The sequence below is a fragment of the Dama dama genome, chromosome 4 (assembly GCF_033118175.1).
Source record: "Dama dama isolate Ldn47 chromosome 4, ASM3311817v1, whole genome shotgun sequence".
NCBI classification, from domain to species: Eukaryota; Metazoa; Chordata; class Mammalia; order Artiodactyla; family Cervidae; genus Dama; species Dama dama.
Window position 1 is genome coordinate 62,446,372 of NC_083684.1, and position 21,881 is coordinate 62,468,252.

At 54.0% G+C, this 21,881-nt stretch overlaps 2 protein-coding genes and 4 non-coding genes across 10 annotated transcripts; 1 reads left to right on the forward strand and 5 right to left on the reverse strand.

Moving 5' to 3' along the window:
- Positions 1 to 827: 827 nt before the first annotated feature.
- On the reverse strand, positions 828 to 7,321 carry LOC133054700 (Friend virus susceptibility protein 1-like). 3 transcript variants are annotated; one of them, XM_061139951.1, is made up of 5 exons: positions 7,253 to 7,321; positions 5,372 to 5,409; positions 3,920 to 3,958; positions 2,797 to 2,837; positions 828 to 2,369 (listed from the first exon to the last, which is right to left on the reverse strand). In XM_061139951.1, exon 5 carries the CDS (start codon positions 2,339 to 2,341, stop codon positions 1,490 to 1,492), a length of 852 nt encoding a protein of 283 aa, XP_060995934.1. In that variant the 5' UTR covers positions 2,342 to 2,369; positions 2,797 to 2,837; positions 3,920 to 3,958; positions 5,372 to 5,409; positions 7,253 to 7,321; the 3' UTR covers positions 828 to 1,489. The 3 variants fall into 3 exon arrangements, with proteins under 3 accessions (XP_060995934.1, XP_060995936.1, XP_060995935.1); XM_061139953.1 differs by having other exon boundaries at positions 828 to 2,272; positions 7,253 to 7,310; XM_061139952.1 differs by lacking the exon at positions 7,253 to 7,321 and adding an exon at positions 7,127 to 7,148.
- On the reverse strand, positions 2,440 to 2,535 carry LOC133055350 (small nucleolar RNA SNORD88). The gene has a single exon (XR_009692637.1). It is a non-coding gene; the product is annotated as a small nucleolar RNA SNORD88 (small nucleolar RNA).
- On the reverse strand, positions 2,925 to 3,016 carry LOC133055351 (small nucleolar RNA SNORD88). The gene has a single exon (XR_009692638.1). It is a non-coding gene; the product is annotated as a small nucleolar RNA SNORD88 (small nucleolar RNA).
- Positions 4,038 to 4,131, reverse strand: LOC133055352 (small nucleolar RNA SNORD88). The gene has a single exon (XR_009692639.1). It is a non-coding gene; the product is annotated as a small nucleolar RNA SNORD88 (small nucleolar RNA).
- LOC133055353 (small nucleolar RNA SNORD88) lies at positions 5,496 to 5,586 on the reverse strand. Its single transcript, XR_009692640.1, has one exon. It is a non-coding gene; the product is annotated as a small nucleolar RNA SNORD88 (small nucleolar RNA).
- A 451-nt stretch (positions 7,322 to 7,772) lies between the features above and the next one.
- LOC133054723 (transmembrane protein 202-like) lies at positions 7,773 to 21,359 on the forward strand. 3 transcript variants are annotated; one of them, XR_009692496.1, is made up of 4 exons: positions 7,773 to 7,974; positions 20,450 to 20,596; positions 20,903 to 21,036; positions 21,193 to 21,320. XR_009692496.1 is itself a non-coding variant. In XM_061139987.1 (4 exons), exons 2-4 carry the CDS (start codon positions 20,461 to 20,463, stop codon positions 21,357 to 21,359), a joined length of 432 nt encoding a protein of 143 aa, XP_060995970.1. In that variant the 5' UTR covers positions 7,773 to 7,974; positions 20,450 to 20,460. The 3 variants fall into 3 exon arrangements, 2 of the variants coding, with proteins under 2 accessions (XP_060995970.1, XP_060995969.1); XM_061139987.1 differs by having other exon boundaries at positions 20,908 to 21,036; positions 21,193 to 21,359; XM_061139986.1 differs by having other exon boundaries at positions 20,944 to 21,359.
- The last annotated feature ends 522 nt before the right edge of the window (positions 21,360 to 21,881 follow it).

The window sequence follows — 21,881 nt, forward strand, 5'->3', positions numbered from 1 at the left end:
TGCCTATTAGACGGGGCAGAGCTGGAGCACCAGGGGTGGGGCCTGGTGTGCAGACCCAGACCTCCCCAGGCATGGCAGAAAAAGGGCCGAGGTTAACAGCTGGGTCCTCACGGCTAGACAAGACAGGAAAATGCTCCTCCTGCCCCAAGTGGGGCCACCAGTACACCCTCCCTGGCACTACCCACCACCCAGCATCGTGGGGCAGGGGATCCGGGCCCCCCAGGTTGCCTGGGTCATGAGAATGCAGGCCCCCATCGGCCCTGGAGTTCTGGGACAGTCACAGGGCCTCAGGGAAGGGTTAGGAATGCTCTCTGCACTTCATGGTCTTGGGGGGGTTGAGGGGGTACAGGAACATAAGTCTATTGCTTATGGATCCATGTGTGAGCATGCTCAGTCGTGTCCAATCCCATGGACTGTAGTCCGCCAGGCTCCGCTGTCCATGGATTTCCCAGGTAAGAATACTGGATCAGGTTGCCATTTCTTCCTCCTGTGGGATCTTTCTGACCCAGGGATGTAACCCGTGTCTCCTTTATTGGCAGGGAGATTCTTTACCACTGAGCCACCAGGGAAGCCCCATAGAGCCACAGAAGACCCAAGCAAAGTTCTAGCTGATTCACCTAACCCTGTTGCTGGGAGCAGCTCCCACGGCCTACTAAGAGCCCAGTGCTCCCCTCTCTGCAGACAGAGTGGGGGGGGGGGGGGGGGGCGGTGCAGGCGGTCGGTCATGGAGACCATGCAACCGACCCCTAGCCTCACTAGGGGAAGGTTCTGGCTCCAGCTTCACCCCTGCACCCAAACACCACAGCTCACCGGGAGTGACACACGGGTTTTGTTTTGTTTTTTTTTAATGGATGCGTGGTACCACCTGCTGGGGCTGTCCATCCTCACAAAACTGGGATTCTTGGCCGCAGTGCCCCTCAACCGGCGGTGACAGACCCTCCAGCCACACACGCAGCTGGACAAAAAGGAAGGGGCAGGCCATCCCCTTCGCAGGCAAAAATTCCATTTTAAGAGAAAAGCATTGCAGGAGAAGAAAAAAAAGTCTTTAAGAGACAATCCTTCACAAAGGGGGAAACGAGCACCGCTAAAAAACAAGTGTTGTCTGCTAAAGATCACAGAGTAAAAAAAAATATTGCATTAAAAAAAAACAAACAAAAAAACAACCTTAAGAAAACGGGTACAAACTTCAAAGTGCTTTCATGGTGTGGGCGGCGGGGTCTCCCACTTGGCCTGTAGTGCCTGGGGGATTGGGGGGGCCGTGTGGCAGAGCAGTGGGGGCGGAAGGCGCACCAACCCCACCATGCCCATCGGGCTAAAGTGTAACAGACTGGAAATGTAACAGACTCTCTCCCTGCATCCTGCAGCAGCTGCCAAGAGCCAGCCAGCCGCCTGTTTTCCACCAGCAGCGGCCGGTGATGCCCACAGGTGGCCGCGGGCACGGACATCACCCATCTTTGGGATTCCTTGGACACGCTGGCCAACGTCTCCCCTACCTGATGATGGGGGGCACGTACTCCTGGCGCACTGGTGGCTCCTCCCCGCAGGCCTGGTCGGAGTACGGGGGAGGCGGGGGCTGCTCGTCCCCCAGCCCGCAGGGGGCGTGGCCGCGGCTGCGCTTGGCCTCCTTGATGTACAGCTCCAGGAGGACCTTGGTGGGCTGCTTGTCCACCCGCTCCTTGGGCACGCCGTGGCTCAGCAGCCAGCCCATGAGGTCCTTGCGTGTGGGGTTTGGCCCCAGCATGAGCTTGGCGCGGCCCGGCTGGCTCTGGCGCCAGAGCAGGCCCACGTCGGCAATGGTCTGGATCTCCATCACCGCCTCCAGCACCGTCATGCCCTTGACCAGCAGGCTGACCAGTGAGAGCCGCAGCTCGGAGGGCGCGGCTGTCAGCAGGCGCCGCTGCAGGCCCTGCGTGAAGGGCAGGTCCTCCAGGGCCAGCTGGGCAGGCTCGGGGAGCGGCGGCTCGCGGTAGATCCAGTCGAGCATGCCCAGCTCGCGTACCAGCTGGATGCCCTCCTCCATGGTGGTCCAGGGCCGGAAGGGCAGCTCGGTGGCCTCGAAGTGCAGGAAGGACTCCCAGCGCTGGCGCCAGGCCAGCAGCAGCCAGGCCAGTAACGTCTTGCAGTCGCCCCGCAGGGTCTTGCAGCGGTAGTTGAAGACGGCGTCGCCGGTCAGGTCGCCCAGCAGGGCCAGCTCCCCGGAATTCAGGGACAGGGCCTGGCCGCCCTGGTCATACACCCGAAGGATCCAGCTGATCATGAGCTCGTTGGGGTTCTGCCGGAAGCGCCGCGCGATGGCCAGGAGCTCCGTGTACGTGTAGTAGCGGTCGCCCCGCCCCGCCATGGCTGCTCCAGGCGGGGGGCCACCGGAGCTGCGGGAAGGGTATGGAGGGGCGTTGGGCAGGGAAACAGTCACCCACCCCCAACCCTTCCGCAGAGGGGGAGCCCCTCAGACCCCCAGGTGTCAAAGGTCCTGGGGGGGGGGGCACCGTGTCCTCACGGGAGATCAGAGCCCAGTGCTGGACATCACGGGGGCCCCAAGCACGGCCCTTCAGGAGCCCGGATACCGGATGTCTCCGCACACGCCAAGTGGTTCCCCTTATACCTTACACCATCCACCATGCCCCCATCATGAGGTTACTGTGAAGATTAAATGCCTTTAGTGCCTAGCACTGTGCCTGGTTCATAGTTTAGTGCTCAGGATCTGCCTGTACGGATACCACCACCACCACCATCTCTACATCGGATAAGTTCGACACGATTACGGCATTGGCCAACCCACTAAGAACTTGTTCTTACCGGGAGGGCTGAAGGAGCGGCTGGACTCCTGGAGGAACTGCCTGCAGATGGGAAGGTGTGGGGGTGGGGAAGAGGAGGTTGGTGGGGTGCAGCAAATACGACCCCCAGCCACCTCTGCCCAGAGCCCAGGACCCCTCAGGCCCCCGGGTGTCAAAGGTCCCGGCGGAGCACCACATCTGCATAGAAGATCAGAGCCCAGTGCTGGACATCATGGGGGTCCCTCGCATGGCCCCTTCGGGCACCAATTGAGCACATCTCTCTGCAAACCACCCCCCACCCCTACAGGCTCACCTGTTCCTCACCCCAGCCCTTCTTGCATCCACTTCCTCTTTCCACCACCCCTCCATCTTTGCAGCAGATGCCACAGGAATTCAGGGAGCATGCAGTACTTTCAGGGGTGGCTTGCAAAGGCTGATTGTTCGAGGACCCCCAGCTCTGCCACCTCCTCAATCCCCAGCAGGACTGGCTGAGGCATTAGCTACAAGCCCAGGCAGGATGGGGCCTGGGACCTCATGGGAGACAGGCCCACAGCAAACACACACACACACACCCACCCCGCCCCAGCCCTATTTGTGCAGACAAATCATGAAGGCGCCCTGTCAAAATGGCAAAACTAGGAATCAAAATCCACCCCTTGGTCCTGTATCCTCAACTGTAGGGAAGAGGGGTGACAGAGAAAGCTCCCACCACACTGGTCCCCCTGAACATGGGGGCTGCAGAAATAAGCCCCCTCCTGGCCAGAAGGAGCCAAGGATGGGCAAATCGCAACCTCTATGTGCTTCCGCCTCAGCTGTGAAATAGTGACAAAAACTGTACCTATTTCAAATCATGAGGTCACTGGGGGGATAAGGAAATGACAATCCACTCCAGTACTCTTGCCTGGAAAATTCCATAGACGGAGGAGCCTGGTAGGCTACAGTACATGGGGTCATAAAGAGTTGGACACGACTGAGCGACTTCACAACTCTAGGGCTTAGAAATGCGGCCTAGCTCAGACTAAGTGCTCAGCATCTATCTTTATTATTACCATAATCTATACATTTGATTAACAAATTGATGCTATTGTAAATTGGATTATGATTATTACAGTATTAATAACAAGGGGAGTCTCTTCTGTTCTTACCGAGGGGTGGCCAGGCTGTTCAACTTCTGGAGGAACCACCTGCAGGCAGGAAGGGGTGGGGGAGCTGGAGGTTGGTGGCATGTGGAGCAACCACGCCCCCTCCTCCATCTGGAGGTGGGATCCCCCACTCAGACCCCCGGGTGTCAAAGGTCCCGGGGTGCACCGTGTCCTCAGTAGAGATCAGAGCCCAGTGCTGGACATCATGGGGGTCCCAGTGCCCTCAAACCCCACACCCCAATCCCACCGTCCTCAGACTGGCCGATGCAGAATAAAACGCTTCCATCTTGCCAGTTCTGCTGCCTCGGAAATCTACAGATGTTACACATCCCTTAGGGATTCCTCTTCTCAGCCCCTTCACATATCCCGCCCAAGTAGCATCCTTCCAACTCCACACTTCCCAGAAATTCCCTCTTGGCCCACAACACTTTGGATGAAGAGAAGAGCCCTTCCAAAAAGATGCTCCGATGCACCCCATTCTGAGCTAACCCTTCAGAGAACACAGCTTCTCACCCCCTCAGGTACTTGTCAGCAAGAATCTAAACCTTCCCAGAGACTACACTTTCAGTTCTACATAGTATGTATTTAGAAAGTAATCTATGTCCATCAATCTCAAGTCAACCTTATTAGTGGGAATACAAATTTAGGCCCAGATTTCATTGAATAGAGGTGGGGGAAAAAACCCTCCTTAGAACTGGGAACAGTTGTTTCTTTTCAGGTAACACACATACCCATGCCTACTTGATGATTTAGCTGTTGAAACAATTGTGAAACACTCTCCAAAACTTGAAACATTTTGTGAGACAGTCTCCAGATAAACCATGTCCTTTGACAGTGGCTATTGTATAAATTGAGGGTAAACTTGATAACTGTATCAGTTTACATAGGCATGATTCATGGGAAGCTGCCTAAACTCTGCTGGAAGGTACATTGTCTACAAATTCCACCACCACCACCCTACAATGTGACAATGATAGTGCTTCCAGCCTTTCTGCTTCTTTTCTGCTGAGTCTGAAAATTAGACTTTGGATTAGCCTTTTCCCCTGAAATCCAAAAACTTACATTGGGCCCTCCCCATCTGTGGGGCCCTGGAATCAATCCCCATGGATACCATGGACAGACTATACATCTTCCCCTTCTGCAGTCCATATTCCTTGTCATATTCAAACCTTACCTTTGAAGGCAGGAGGCATCACTATCCCCCACCCAACTGGTCAGAGGACTGGGGCCCATCTGCTCCTGGTGGATTGTACCCACTCTACAGACACAGAAACTGAGGCTCAGGAGAGCAATCACTTGACTAACATCTCTAAGCCCAAGAACAGGACAGTTGGGCTTTGCATGATTGCTGGCAGATAAATTAGGTCCCAGAGAGGTTTGATGCAAAGTTACCCCAAATGAGGGTGAGATAGTTTAGATCTGGATGGGTCAGGTACTGGGAGCAAGGGTTCTTACCAAGGTGGGGTGGGTGGCCTCTCAGCTTGAAGACACACCTGTAACACAGGAAGGACTTGGTGAGGGTGGGGGAGGAAAGTCTTGGGGTGGGGGTGGGGGGGGAATCCAGAGAACATCAAAATCAAGGCCCCTCAGATCCCCAGGTGTCAAAGGTCCTGGGGGCACTGTGTCCTCAGGGGGTAATCGGAGCCCAGTGCTGGACATCATGAGAGCCTGGGTCCCTCTGCAACCAGGTCCCAGGGCCACTCACCTTCAGGGACAGAAGCCAAGCAAGCTAACAGTGCCTAGAGACTAGAAAACACAAATCCATCACGGGGTACAAATGCCCACAGCCTTCCCTGTGTGACACCAAGATGCACTCACCTCCCCAGTGTCACAGGTCCACAGAAGACTGTCCTAAACCCATCACGTAGAGAGAACCTGCTGACTACTCCCCTTGCCCAGTTTTGCAGATTTCCAGCATTGACTCTACCGGCTGCTGACCCTGAACAGTGACCACTAAGATGCAAATCCCTTGGAAGAAACTGTCCAGGGGTGGGGGGCGGTGTATAAGGAGGAAAAGTGAAACCTGAAGCACAAGCAGCAGAAGCAGTCACCAGAGAGCCTTAAAACGCAACCAGTTTTGAACAAAACAGTGAAAGACATTTTGGAAATGACAGGAACTATGACCACAGAGCAGATGGGAGATGGCCTCCTTAAAGAATCAATCTCATCGAGGATGATGACAACATAGCCATTAAATAGAAAAACTGCTATTTTAGAGACACTGTGTTAATTATTTTGGATGATTTAAGAAATTTATTTCCAAAACATGAAGTACACAAAAAGCAAACATGGCGAAACGTCCTGTTAAGCGTCTATTTCCCTGTATGTTTGGGGATTATAACAACGAAAAGGCAATATATGGGACAATGGCAAAAGAGTAATGAATGGATGAGAAACTGCCTTCCACTTGTGACAAGGCAACAGTTAGGATAAAATTAACTGTTTTCTAAAAGGAGAAACAAAGCTGGAGGAGATTCTTGCTGGGTCGTGGTGGGGAAATAGAAAATCGGCTAGCTATTCCTGGGCTGGATCTCCTTGAAGGAGGTGTGGTATTGCTCGGGAGTCGGGAAAACGCTATCCATAAAGTCCCATTAGCCCAGAACTAACGCTTAACAAAACTCTGATGTTCTGAGCAAGCACAAAACTGATATTTAAATGACTGTGTCAGAATGATTCCTGAAAGTGAACGAAGGCCCCATTTACTTTGTCCGACAACTACTCTCCTCTGGTTCTGACACAACCCAGTAATTCACTTAAGAGATCCCACTCCCACTTCTTCCGTGGCAACCCTCGAGGTCCTGTCTCTACCTCCCACGCGGCCTCTGTTCTACATCGCACAGACACGCCAGCCACATGAAATCAGAATACATAAGAACGATTTCCTAAGGAAAGCACGTGTAAGCTAACACTGGAGTGGAAAACCTCAGGCAGAAAGACTATGTCATAAGCCTACCCGCCCCACCTCTCCCCACCCCGCAAATTCCCCCCAGAAATTGACAAGATGGCGGAGCCCTGAAACGTGGGCAGCAGACACGGCGCAGCCAGACTGCGGCGCAAAGGAGGGCCAGCCCCGGGGGTCCGCCTTCGCTTCGGCAGCAGGACTCCTCCTCCACCCCCTGAGCGCCCCCAGGGAGCCATCACCCTCTCCGACCGAGCCACTGCCGCCCCGAAGGGAACACTCAGGAATCGCCTCGAGGCGCGGGTGCTTACGAAGGTCCTGACACCGTCCCCGCCACGGCGTGCCCGCCCCCGCTGCAGCCCCGGGCACACATGTCACGCGTGACCGAGTCCACAATGCGTGCCCTCCGGCAAACACCAGCCAATACAGAACCTCACCTCCACTCTCCGCAACGCATGTGCGAGCCGCAGCGCGCTCTGCTTTATTGCGCGCGCCGCTCGCACGGCCCGCCCCGCGGCGCCAGGTGGGCCCCGCCCCGGGGCGTCCAGCGGAGACGCCGGTGTCGGAATCTGTACTTTGGTGGTTGGGGAGGGAAATAGGTAAATAAGAATAACAATCTTCCTAACAGGAGATGAGATGAGGGAGGCGGAGAAAATGAGAGCAAGCAAATATTGGGGCCCGTTATCCTGCATTAGAGTTAGGCAATTCTGTGAACAGCACGAGAGGCGGGCCATGGGGGAGAAGGACCCCTCCACGGATGTGGGCGGGGCCGGAAGGCGAAGCCGTTGGGATTGCCAGCGCGGCAGCGGTGAGCGTGGTGGCTGCGGGGGCGGGGACTGGGGTGGGAGGCGGGGCCAGAGCGGAGATTGACAAGGGGGCGTTCCGGGAAAACGTCTGCGTGGCGCCAGTTAGAGGCCGAGCCTGCGCAGTGAGAGGTAGGCGGGGCGGGGCAGAGGCTGGAAGGCTGGCCTCCCGCCTGGGTCGAGGGAGGAGGGGCCTGGAGGCCCGGGCTCGCCTGGGAACTTGGATTCTTGGTATGGTTGGCGATTTGAGGAGTGTCTTGCAACTGACATGATTGGAAAAGTTTTTTTTTTTTAAACGTATGAAATGAAACCTCTACTTCAATCCTCCTAGTGCATACAGTCGGCAGTGTCAACAGGTTGGTGTGGACTTTAATTTTATGGACGCGCGCGCGCGCGCACACACACACACACACACACACACACACACACACACACACACACGTCTTATGGGTAAAGATGCTTTTTTTTTTTTTTAACTCCAGTTTTCCCATACGTAGTCTGGTCCCATCAGTATACGGAGTGACCTCATTCCTTAAGCTGTAGCTAAGTATTCCCTTGTGTGAATAGAACACGCTTTGTTTAGCTGGTTCCCCTGATCACCTGGGAGAGGAGGCTGTGGTCTGAAGTAAAGGGAAGAGACCTAAATTCTGCACGTTAAAGAAGTGACAACTTTTCCTTCACTGGTTCTGCCTCACTCGGGAATGCAAAGTCCTCACTATGGCCCACACCGCCCAGAGTGACCTGGTCTCTGTTCCCTTTCAGCCCTTATCTTTCCTTCCTTTCTCGTTCTTGCTCAGGCTACACCAGCACATTGGCCTCGCTGGTCTTCCTGGGTCCTGTCAAGGACATTTCTACCCCAGGAACTTTGCTTCTGCGGTTTCCTCTGCCTGGAACTCTTTTCCCCCAATCAATCCCCATGGCTGTCTCTGTTCAGTCCTGTTTCTGCTCAGAGGTGGACTTAGCATGGAGCCCCTGCCTGTCCACTCTATATAACAGACGCTGTCCTTTCTAGACTGGTCTCCCTGACCCTCTGTTCTTTTCCTTCATAGCTCCTCTCTCCTAACATATCTACTTGTGGGCATTTTTGGGTTTTGCGGGGTGGGGGTGGGGTTGCCTCCATGCCAAGTTGTCAGTTCCTTAAAGACTAGGATTTGTGTCCAGTTGGCAATAGACCCCATGGCACATAGTTGCAGCTCACTTTTTGTTAAAAATGAATACACTGGAGAGCCTTTTGTGGGAGACAAGGGGAACAATCACTGTAACAACACTTAATGAGCACACACTACAGACTAAACTCTAACTAGATTAAGGTAAACATGTACACCTATGGCTGGTTCATGTTAATATATGGCAAAAACCCCTACAATATTGTATAGTAATTAGACTCCAATTAAAATGAATACATTTTTTTTAAAAGGTACAATTGGCTTTCTGTGTCCACAGATTCCACATACATGATTTAAACCAATCTCAGGTGGAAAAATTTGGGGAAAAAAATAGTTCCAGAAAGTTCCAAAAAACAAAACTTAAATTTGGTGTGTGCCTCAGCAACTGTTTCCGTAGCATTTCCATTATATTACATATTGTAGGTAAATCTGCAGATGATTTAAAATGTACAAGAGGATGTGCATAGTTTATATGCAAATACCCTACAGTTTTAAAACCCGTCTGTTGCTGTGCTGGATCTTCACTGCTGCGCGTGGGCTTCCTCTAGATGCAGTGAGCAGGGGCCGCTCTCTAGTTGTGATACGGGGGCTTCTCATTGTGGGGGCTTCTCTTGTTGTGGAGCATGGGCTCTAGAGCGCGGACTTAGTAATTGTGATTCTCGGGCTCTGGAGTGCGGGCTCAGTAATTGTGGTACACGGGCTTGGTTGCCCCATGGCATGTGGAAACTTCCTGGACCTGGGATTGAACCCATGTCCCCTGCATTGGCAGGCGGATTCTTGACCACGGGGTTACCAGGGAAATCCACTCTGCAATTTTATATAAGGAACTTGAGAATCCCCAGAGTTTGGTATCCAAGGAAGTCTTGGAACCAATTCCCTGCAGGTACTGAGGGACAACTGTACTGTCTTTAGCCCCCAATCCATCTGCAAAAACTGGCTACATGTAACAGCCTTTAAAATAAATGAATAGGGAAGGAATGGGATGCTATAAATTTTTTTTTTTTAAGTTAAAGGAATAGACTTGTGTGGAGAGAAGTAAGGGGTGATGGCAGGAGATGTAAGGGGTAAGGGCAAGAGGTGAAATGTGGGTGCCAGGAAGAGCAAATTGTTAGGGGGGGCGGTCACAAGTGTGAAGAATGAAGCCCAAATAGCTTGGAGAGAGTCAGCTGTTCAACAGACATTGCTTGAGCACCATCTGTATGCCAAGAACCTCTCCCATCTCTTTCCCCCAAGGCCCTCCCCACCCATCCCTCTCCCCCAGAGGGCCCCCGAGGAGGCACGGCATTTCCAGGGAACGCTTACAAGGTACTGAACTAAACGAACATTCTGGGTGAGAAATACAGATTATTTGAAAATGCACATCATTAATCTGAGTTGGAGGAATTTCAGAGGGGACTGAAAAAAGGGCAAGACTCTTGGTGGGGGTTGGGGGCTAGAGAGCAGGGCTGGCAGGTTGCTTGGCAGGGAGCCGCGTGAGCAGAGGAGGCGGGGGACACCCCCACTTCTTAAGTCCAGATGGCCTGGTTTGCCAGGAGGGACCAGAAATTTATGTAGTTCAAATAGGAAAGGAGACCTGGGGGAAGAAAGAGAGCAGAGAGGGTGAGGTGCAGAGTTCACCAGCCCAAGCCTGATGCCAGTCGCTTCTCCAAGCCCAGCTACACTCCCTATCACGTCCCCAGACTCAGGTCTAAACCCAAACTCAGCCCCATACCCCTACGTGGTCCCCAACCCACTCCCAAATCCAAACCCCAACCCCGCCCCTACAACCCAACCCCATCTCCCTCCTCAGTCCAGTCTTCCTTGTCCACAAGCTCACCCTGTCCCAAATCTATCCCACCCCGGTCCCCATCTGCATCCTGGAACCCATGCCCAAGCCCCGAACCCCAACCCCGCCCTGGGCCCGACCAATCATCACAAAGAAGAAGACTCCGGTCCATGCCAGGTAGAAGCTGCACCCCAGTTTGTAGGTCATGCCTTCCTGCAGGTATTCCCGGGCCTGCATCAGGTAGAACAGGATACCCAGGATCATGCTGGTCCCTGCGTGAGTACAGGTGTTAGGAGGCATGTGTGTCAGGACCCCTGCCCAGAGCTGCGTGGCTGCCAGGGTCTTGCTCCTTATTTTCCCACTTGCTTTCACCTCCATGAACCTCTGCTCAGAGGCAGGAAAACAGGCTCCTGACAGTATCATGGTGGAGGACGTGGGTAAGGGCAAGGCTTGGCGCTTTAACCAGGCAATGGTGATGTCTAAAACCACAGGCTTTGGAGTTAGCAGACTGGAGCTCTTGTCTTGCTTCTGTATCCCCCACCTCAGGGCAGCCACTCCCATCTCTCTGAGCCTCATTTCCCTCATCTGTAAAGTGGGAGTAGTCGTAGGACCCATCTCCTTGGGCCGTCACAAGGAGTTATTGAGATTGGCACACAGTGGGTCCTCAAAAACTGAGATTATCGTTGCTCTATTGGGTCTTTAATTTGGGGCTTCTGAAGCAGTGGACAAGAAACTTAGTCATTATGGATATTTTAATTTTATTTTGAAATGACATGAATGTAATTTGAACTTCCCTTGGTGGCCCAGTGGTTAAGAATCCGCCTGCCAGTCCAGGGGGCATGGGTTCGATCCCTGCTCCAGGAAGATCCCACATGCTGTGGGGCAATTAAGCCCGTGTGCCTCAACTACTGAAGACTGCTCGCCCTAGAGCCCGTGCTAAGAAGCCACCGCCAGGAGAGGCCCGTGCAGTCAATGAAGAGTAGCACCCACTCACTGCAACCAGAGAAAGCCCATGTGCGGCAGCAAAGACCCACCAAGGTCAACAATAAATAAATCTTTAAAAAAAAAAGACAATTTGTGAAAAGGAAAAGATTCTTTTTCCTCCCCTCCTGTAGTGGAGAACAGGGTAATTTTTATGGTTTTGAAAAATAATGTAGGAGGTAAGTGCTTTCCATCTAATTAAAAGGTGGAATGGGTAAAAAATGGCTGCATCCAGTGGCACAAGGGATCTCAGTTCCCCATTGAGGGATCAGAACCCATTCTTCCTGCACTGAAAGCGTGGAGTCTTAACCACTGGACAGCTGGGGAAGTCCCCGATGTGATTTTTCTTCGGAGAAATGTCCTATTTTAGATGACATAAAGCAGAGATGTTTTCTACACTTTGTCCCTTAAACAATCAGGAAAAGTTACTGGACAAACTGGATAAAATACCTTTTACTAACAAGAAAACAGGAAGCTGGGTGTTCTCTCTTGTTGGCCTTACTATCACTCTCCAAAAATGTTCTATTGATGCAACAGACTGTTGTAGTCAATTTTTACAGGAGACAGGAACACAATATCCTTCATTTCCAAATTAAAGCGACCCTCCTCCACCCCGTCCCCTCCCCACCCCCACACTGCTTTTCGAAAAAGAGTGTAACTTGGCATGCAAATGGAAAACCAAACTATTCTAATCAGAATATCGATTTTGAGTTATTTGGAAAAGAGTGAGATGCAAGGCTGTGTGCAAAGCTAAATAGCTACCATCATGTACGGACATTTTCTCATTCAGCCCTCCCTGTGTCTCCACGTGGCAGGAAATGTTACCCGTTTGCTACAGGTGAGAAAAGTGTGGCTCAGAGACGTGACCTAGCTTGAACAAAATCAGAGCTGGTGGTGGTGGTGGTGAGACAGGATCTGGGATGGACTGGAAACTGAACATGGGGTTGAGTATTGGGGCAGTGGATATTTGAGGGATGGACTCTGAGGTTTGGAGGGGGTAAGGTTGGGCTGGGGTTGGGAATGGGGATGGATTGGAGACGGGTGAGAAGATGGGGTTGGGAATGCATCGGGTTGAGTCTGAGAGCTAGAGTCACAGGTGACCAGGGTGTGGTGGTGGTTGAGGTTAGGGATGAAGAAGACGGGATCAGAGATGGATGGGGCTTGAGTTGGAGGTTGAGACTCATAGGGGACAGGGGTGGGTGGAATTTGGCATGAGTCTTGAGGAGGGTTAGGCATGGAGCTTTGGTGTCGAGGTTTGTAAAGGGGTCGGAGATGATAAGGGGGATAGTTTGGAGGCTGGAAAGAAGGTAATGTTGGAGTGGGCGTGGGGATGGGAACGGACATCACACACGGCAATATGAATGAATTGGAGGTGTGCTGGTGGAGGCGGAAGGTGACGTGGAGGCTGGTGTCGGGGCCGGAGAAGTTGGGTTGGAAACCGATCACCTGTCCTGGGATGGGGTGGAGATGAGGGAGACAGGCTTGGGGTGGGAGGTGCAGGGCGAGGATGGGGGTGGGACTGGAGCATGGTGGGGAGGGGCTGGGGTATCAGGACGGGCACTGGTTGCTCCTGACTTGGCTCCTCTGGGGGGGTCGGTCTCAGCACCGTGCCTGTGAGGGCAGTGATGATGACATTGGAGAAGTCCAGCAAGGGCACATTGGAGTTGGTGGAGAAGATGATGTTTATTAGAATGATGCAGAGGATGAAGTTGGTCACGCTGGCCACCAGGAGGAAGGCCCAGGCAAGGTCCAGCAAGTCTGGGGAAGGAAGAGAAGCAGGAACACCGGGACAGGCCCTCAGGCCCCGAATGTGGCAGGGAGAAGGTCTCCAGGGAGCCTAGGAGCATTGTTAAGCCCTCTCCCTTGAGAATTCTTTGTCTCCCCCCCCCCCACCCCATGTTATAAGAAAATTGAAACTGGGCTCTGGAGAAGGGAGGTTGAGGCAGATGCCTTCCACGTTGAGGTATGCACCTCCAGGTCAGTAAGGACAGGTTCTTGGGCAGTGACGGGCGGGGTGGGCACTGAGGAGCCAGCTTGACGCCATATGGACAGATTCCTCAGGGACAGTAAGATGCTAAGGTCGTGAGAGCTGTGAGGATGGGTATCACGGAGGTGAGAATGAGCAAAGGACAGTGAGGATAGCTCTGAGGCAGTGAGGACCCTCCTGGGAAAAGGGAGGACCCGCCATGGGGAGGGGGAGGACCAACCCAGGGCAGGGAGGACCAACCCAGGGGAAGCAGGAAGGCGGGGGGGTGTCCCCGGAACAAAGAGGAAAGAGGGGCCCCAGGAATAGTGAGCATAGGGCAGGCCTTACAAGCATTCTGGTCATACTCGTGCATGCAGGCCACATCCGGGCAGCGGACGAACAAGATGGTGTCAATGGAGATGGTCCGGAAGCCAGGGTCCCCAGGGGGTGCCAGGGGCACCTGGAAGTGGATCCAGGGCTGGCCCAGAGAGATGAGGCCGATGATGACTATGCTGGCCAGGCTCAGCAGGAGGTTCAGCTGGCGGCTGATCCTCTTGGCCTCATGCAGCAGCCACCAGCCCATGGGCAGCTGAGAATGGCTGAGCCTATACTTGTCCAGACACCTGCAGTGGGCGGTCCACCACCAGGGTCAGCATCGGGTCCAGCCGGCCAGCCCAGCTGAGCCCCCCCAGCTTCCAGGTCCAACTGCCAGAATCCCGGCCAATCTGACGTTCAGACTCTCTCTTCCCTGTGTCCATTCTCCATGCCCTGTATCCCCCAGGTCCCCCCTCTAGGACCTGCTCACCCCCAGAACAGCCTCAAGGCTCCCTGGCCAGTTCCTAGCTTCCAGGAGCTGCCACCGCCCCTTCCAATTGCTGGGTGGAATCACAAGTCCAGGCTCTATGCCATGCCCTACCCAGGGCCAGCCTTCATCTCTGTCACCCCTGAGTCCGACCTCTACTTCATATGCTGACCATGCCTCCCTGGTCCCTGACTTTTGCCTGATAGCCCACCCCCTAGAACTCTGGACCCCAAGCCCGCCCTACTCCCTGCACCCCTGCCTCTCACCTGCCAGCACTGTTCTCGAAGGAGGCTGATGGTAAGTTCTGAGTGTTGTTTTCCAGGTTGGACTGGCTGATTTGGGAGCTGGTCGGAGAGTCTCTGATGGTCTCCTGGGAGACCTGGGAGGTCCAGACAGTTGACTCGACACTTTTGATACTGGCCTCAGGACTGTGAGTAATTGAAAGGGGGACATCGACTCTGGCCCGCACTGGTGAAGTGGAGCTTTGAAGACTTAACTGGGGACTCTGGACACTAAGTTGGCTGTGGTAGGTCACTGATTTTATGTTGGTCAGAGGGGTGCGAGTAGTTAGCAGGGGGTTTTGGTTGCTGAAGAAGCGACTTTGGAAAACTGGGGGCGCGTCTCGGGTGTGGAACTGGCGGCTGTAGGTGACAGATGGTGGGTCTTGTATGCTGGCCTGGTGAGAGCCGATGACGGGTGTCGTGTCCTCAATACTGAGTCGCTGACTGTTGATGGATAGAGGGTCTTGGATACTGACCCGGCGCGTCGGGGTGCTGGACTGGGACTCTTGGATACTGACCCGGCGACTGTGGGCAATAGGCAGGGGCTCTTGGATACTGACCCGGCGCGTCGGGGTGCTGGACTGGGAGTCTTGGATACTGACCCGGCGACTGTGGGCAATAGGCAGGGGCTCTTGGATACTGACCCGGCGCGTCGGGGTGCTGGACTGGGAGTCTTGGATACTGACCCGGCGACTGTGGGCAATAGGCAGGGGCTCTTGAATGCTGACCCGGCGAGTCGCGGTGCTGGACTGAGAGTCTTGGACGCTGACCCGGCGAGTTGGGGTGCTGGACTGGGAGTCTTGATTACTGACCCGGCGACTGTGGACAATAGGCAGGGGCTCTTGGATGCTGACCCGGCGACTGTAGAGAATAGGCAGGGGCTCTTGGATGCTGACCCGATGAGTCGGGGTGCTGGACTGGGAGTCTTGGACGCTGACCCGGCGACTGTGGATAATAGGCAGGGGCTCTTGGATACTGACCCGGCGAGTCTGGGGGGAGGACTGAGAGTCTTGGTTACTGAGCCGGGACCTGAAGGTGCTGGACGCAAGGTTTTGGGTCTCACCTTGGGAGCTGCTGGGAGCAGCCGGGAGGGAACCCGGCTGAGCACTCTGTTCACCAGAATGGGACCTCTGGGCCATGTGGAGATGTGGGCCAAGGCCGGTGCCCGATGCACTCAACACCCTGCCAGTGGCCTCATCCTCCTGTGCCAACCATCACCATGTCCTCCTGGGAGCCCATTGGTCCCTCCTGGGCCTCCAGCTCTGTCCCTCAGGGTCTGAATCTCTCTGTCCCCACCCCTGTCAGTCGTGGCCTCTCTCTGTCCCCAGGCAGGCCTCGGAGCTTTAGTCTGGCCTGGCACTGGGGCTCGGGGCGGGGGGGGGGCGGCGTTCCATGACAGTTGGAGGGGTTCCAGGAGGTTGGGACGTTGGCCATGGACTCATGTTCTACTCTAGCCCCATGTAAGAGATGTGGGGGCTCGGGCTGGGTCAGGGTGGGCTCAGGGTAGGGTCTGGGTGGGGTCAGGATTGGGTCAAGAAAGGGGTCATGGCTGGGTCAGAGAGGTGTCAGGACCAGGGTTAGGGGTAGAGAATTGGGATTGGTCAGGGTGAAGGCAGAGCAGGATCGCAGAGGGGCCAGGGTGGGGTCAGGGGGTAAGCGAGGGACCAGAGTGGGGTCAGGGCCAGACATGGTAGAGTCAGCGCTGGGTCATGGGCCACATCTGAGATCCATTCTTGCAGTTTCTGGAGGGCCTGAGATCCAAATCTCTTAATTCCTTCCCCCTGCCTGTTCCCACCCTTCCCCTCTCCCCCAGGACCTTCTGCAAATCAATTTCATCCCTTTATTCACATCTCAAGTTCTACATCTTCTTGCTCTCTTTACTTCTCCTCTGCCTTTGTGTCTCCTAACTTTTCCCTGAATCTTGCAAAAGACTGGGTCTCTTCCCATAGCCCTTGGTGACTGTTGGGTGCACCACCTGTGTTCACTCTTATTCTTGCCTCTGCGGGGTCTTCATCACTGCACGAGGGCTTTCTCTAGTTACAGAAAGCGGGGGCTGCTCTCTAGTTGCAGTGTGCAGGCTTCTCATTGCAGTGGCGTCTCTTGCTGGGGAGCTCGGGCCCTCGGGGCATGGGCTTCGGTAATTGCGGCACATGGACTCCACCGTTGCGGCTCCCAGCTCTAGAGCACAGGCCTGGTGGTTGTGATGCACGGGCTTAGCTGCTCCGAGGCATGTGGGATCTTCCCGGATCATGGATCCAACGGGTGTCCCCTGCATCACAAGGCAAATTCTTCACCACTGGACCAGCAGGGACGCCCTGGTGATCCCTCTTTGGACATCGTGGGTCTTGGCCTTGTGAGCACCCTTTGGAGCCCGTGTCACAGCTGTCCATGTCCTGGGTTGGGATCTGAGACAGGGATGAAGATAGGGGGATGATGTTGGGAGCTGAGATTTGGGGAAGGAGGGAACAGAAGATGAGGCTGGAGACTAAACAAGTAGATTTGGGTTTAGGATGGGTTGTAGGTGGGAGATGACTTGCGCCGTCAGGGTCAGAAATGGGAATGGAGTTGTGTTTGGGGTTTAGGACGGGGAGCATCCTGGAGATGGATGGGGCTGGGATGGGGCTGGGATGGGGCAGGAAGCAGAGATGGGGGTGCAGCTGGGGTTGGGGTTTGGGCGGGGATGGAAGATGGCTGTGGGTGGAGGGGAGCTGAGTACAGGGTAACAGGCAAGGTGAGGGTGGCGGGCTGGCGGGGGGGATGCGGTCGTGTTCGAAGGTGGAAACTAGAATGTAACAGAGTGATGCAGGCTGAGCCAGGCCCCGGGAACTCTGTTCTTCCCCAGTGGAACCGGTCTCTTCATGGGAAGAGGACCGCAAGTTCGTCCTGCGAGCTTGGTGTCTCGTATTCATCGTCCTGGCAACCATGATGCTGCTCAGCGTGTTGGACGGGCGTATGGCCTACCTGTACGGCTCCTACACTGGCTACGTGGGCTTCTGGACCAACTGCAGGAAACACGTGTGTGCTGACCTGCACCAAGTCACGGGTCAGTGGGAGATGGGGCAGAAGTGGGGCGCTTGTGGGGTGGTGGTCTTAGAGATGATCAAGGGAGAGAACCTCTGGGGGAACCTCTTTGGGTGTTCTTGGTTGCCAGGGAAATCTTTAGGATTCTAGAGGGGCTCTCTGCAAATTCTCTGAAGGCCTTGGGAGGGAGCTTCCTGGAGTTGTATGCAGCTTATGAGGCGACGGGAGTGGCCTTGTGCTCGGGAAGAAGAGTGCTACACTTGGCCAAACCCCAATCTGCTTCATGATTAGGTGGCTAAAGACACCATCATTCTCTCTCCCACTCTTTTTATTTATTTTATTTTATTTATTTAAGAAAGAAAGCAAGAGGCTTCTAGCTCCTTCAGGAATTTTTTTAAATAACAATTTGTCTTTGGCTGTGCTGGGTCTTCACTGCTGTGTGGGCTTTTCTCTAGTTGCGGTGCATGGGCTTCCCACTGCGGTGGCACCTCTCGTTGCAGGGCACAGGCTCCAGGGCGTGTGGGCTTCCGTAGTTGTAGCTCCTGGACTCGAGAGCACAGGCTCAGTAGTTGTGGTACACAGGCTTAGCTGCCCCAAGGCATGTGGAAGTCTTCCCGGACCAGGGATCAAACCTGTGTCTCCTGCATTTGGCAGGTGGATTCTTTACTGCTGAGCCACCAGGGAAGCCCATAAACATTTTTCTTCCTTATAGGTCTCTGCTTTTCCAGTGCTTTTGAGCGTTACCACAGAGTCAGCCCAGACCCTGGAGCCAGAGCACCTGAGCTTGAACCCCGGCTCAGTTCCTTGGTGGCTGAGTGATCTTGGGCGTATTTCTTTACCCTTGTGTGGCTTGGCTTCCTCATTTCTATAATGCCAGTGATATTGTACCTATTTGTGGGCTGTTTGAGGAATACGTGAGTTAAAACACACAAAAGAATTAGAATAGTACCTGGCGCATATTACAGTAAGTGTTTCATCCAGGTTTCTTATTATCATAAGGATTTTGCTCCATCTACCTTCATTTCAGATCGCAAATAAGTGCTCATAGAACTTTGAGAACATTGTGTAGTATTAATCTTACTTCCTTGGGATGTCTCCTTCTCTTATACCTCTCAAACTCAAGATCGTTTCAAGTTACAGAAAAGTCCACAGGCATAAATTGTTCGGGTTCAGGTACTGCTGGATCCGGGTGCTCAAAAGGTGTCTCTTGCCATCTCTCCTTGAAGGCTTCCTGTGTGTTGGGCCCTCAGGCAAGCTGTGCTGTATAGTGGCAGAGGGGCTGTCCGCAGCTTCTGGGGTCCCATTTTGTTTTTCCTGTAAACAACCATGGAGAAAAGAAAGTAAGTTGTCCACAGAAGTGGCCCTCACATGAGGGTCTCAGGATTAGCTCCGGTGGGACCAGATTTACTACCCTGAGATTTCTCACTTCTCCCTGAACCATTTTGTTGTGGTTAGGACGATGTCATTCTGTGGTTGGCTGGATTCCATGAGGCTGGATCTAAGTCTCAGGCAGCTCCAAGCTCATAATCCTCTTGATTAAAGAAGAAAGAGCTGGTACCTGATAGTTTCAGTTAGAAAAAGTCCCAGGGAAGAGTTTGATTGGTTGGCCTCGGTTCATGTGCCCATGTTTGAGCCAATCACCACTGCCTTAAGTCACTGGGGCACCGGTGATTGAGTCAGCCTGAGTCACATGACTACTTCTGTGATTCCCAGAGGGCAGAATATGTCTGTGATCCCAGAGGGCAGAGTATGTTGTCAACCAGGATTATGTGATTGATCCCGAGAGCACTACTTCTATTTTGTATATGCATGTGGTTTGCCAGTAACAAAGCAGATGGAGTTTTAGCTCATTTGGATGAAACAGTCTTGCACTGTTCAAAAGTAGTTAACGTAGGAAAGGGCTAAAAGGAAGATATGTAATTCTCAGAAGGGGCTGAAACTCTTGTCATGCTGAAATGAAAACTGGATAAATATCAATTTCAAACTGAGTGTGTGATTATGTCTTTTAGGTACTTTTTTAGAGTTTTTGGAAGTTTTCTTGTGTGTATATCTGTGTGTGCGCTCTGGGGGACGTCTGGGGGGTTATTAGGAGAATGTCTGTGAGGGCCTCTAGGGTGTGAGTGGGGGTGACCTTGGTATATCTGGGGAGGCCTAGGGGAGTGAATGGGGTCATTAGGGAACCTTGGGATATGAGTGGGAGAGAAGTAGGGTGACTTTACAGATGATGAAAGTGGCTGAGTTGTTCTGGGTAACTTGAGGGTGCTACTGGGGGTATAAGATTGGTATTGAGGGTATAAATATGATCTGCTGTGGGAAATCTTTTGGGAGTATGAGCAGAGTAACTTTGGGGGTGTCTGTGGGGATAATTCTAGAAATACAAGAGATGATTCTGTGGGCTGAACTTGAGGATGTGGGTGGGGGTGACTCAGGGATCATCTGTGGGTGACCTTAGAGGTATGTGTGGAGTTGATTATGAGAGTGACTGGGGTTGACTTTGGGGTAAGAGGGGGGTGATTTGGGACAACTTTGAGGGTACAAGTGGGGATAACTTGTTTTAAAATTGAGGTATAGTTTATTTACAACATTATATAAATTTCAGGTGTACAACACAGCGATTCACACTTTTTAAAGAAAGGGGATGATTTTGGGTTGACTTTATGGGTACATGGACTTTGTGAAAGTGGGAATCATCTTGGAGTTTCTAGGAGGTAACTTTGGTGATGGCATTGGGGGCGATATTGAGGATGTCTGTAGCTAAACTTCAGGGGTGTCTGTTGGGGAAGACTTTGGAGGGTGACTTTGGAGAGTATCTAGGGGTGAATCTGGGGCATTACCTCCTTTCCCCCCAGTTCTCATCCACATGAGCATGGGCTTCATGATCCTGGCCATGATCCTGTCTCTAGTCCTCCTCTTGGCCATGGGCTTCTCCTTCCGGCCAGCGCTCCGCCGTCTTAACAAGACTGACCTCGTCTTCAGTACCCTCAGCTCCTTCACTGGTAAGTGTCGCCCTGGGAAAAGGCTTCGGGGAGGGGTGTCCCAGAATTTCTGTCCTGCTGGGTCTCTTAATGTCTCTTGAACTGTGCCCCTCACCCCCACAGCTCTTGCTGTAGGTTTCTTAGTTCTAACTGCTATATCCCTCACTCTCTTCCTGTCTCCCTGCTCCTGGCATCTTTCTGTCGTGTATGTGCGCGCGCGGACACGCTTGTCATGCAGGGTGGGAGAGGATGTCTCTGGCTCGCTTCTCTTTCTGGAGGTCTCTGGGTCCCTGTCCAGCCTCGTGTCCATCTCTGGCCCCATCTCAGTGCAGGGCTCCTGATTCTCCTCAGCCTGACGCTCTTTATAGCCAACTGCGAGATGCTCCAACCCAGGCCACACATATCCTACCTGGTGACCACCTACCTGAGCTGGGGTGCCGGCGCCTTGATGCTGTGGGCCGGTGAGGGCGGGGTCTCGGCGGGGCAGGGGGTGGGGCTCGGGGCGAGCGTAGCAGGCAGGGCCTTGGACCGGACTGGGGTGGACCCCACGGGAGGTCAGCCTACAGGGACGGGCCGGGGCCTAGGGGGCCATCTAGCACCCCCACTCCCGCCCCCAGGAATCCTGAGCTACTTAAACTACATGGGCATGTGGGGCAAAGGGACGCCCTCCATGGAACGGCGGATGAGCTACCGCCGGTGGGCCTCGCTGCAGAGCACCCGGAAGTCCATATCCGAACCGTCGTCGGATGCAGGGTCCAAGCACACCGAAGACCTGTCTGTTTAAGAGCCTGCCCCCCCGCCCCCCCGCCCCGTCCCGCCCCCCCAGCCCCGTCCAAGGCTCTCGAAGCCAACTGCACCCGAGCTTCTCAGGACACTGACGCATAACTGCCGCCAGGTGCCGGACCACCCCTTACACCTTGGCCTTCCGGCCCAGCGAGTCTCTCCCTGCCCCCACCCCGGAAGTCCGACGCCCGGCCCCTCGCTTTCGGCGCCCGGCCCGAGCGGTGTGGCCCCGCCCCCGAGTCTGGCGAGGCCCCGCCCCCGGGTGTCCAGCTCTCACTGGCTGTGGCCCGAAGCCTCACTCCATTATAGGCATTCCTACCCCTCCGAGGGCCAGCACCGGCCCAGAACGTCCAGTCTGGCCCCCCGGACCAACATGACACTGCCCAGCGTTGTATGTCGCCCAGCTCCTCGGCGGAACAGGCCCTACCCCCGGGGGGGCGTGGCTTGCAATTACATTTCCACCCTCCTTCACGTTCCTGGCTTTCCCAGCCACCAATAAAACGTGGGTTCCTTTTCTCAGAGT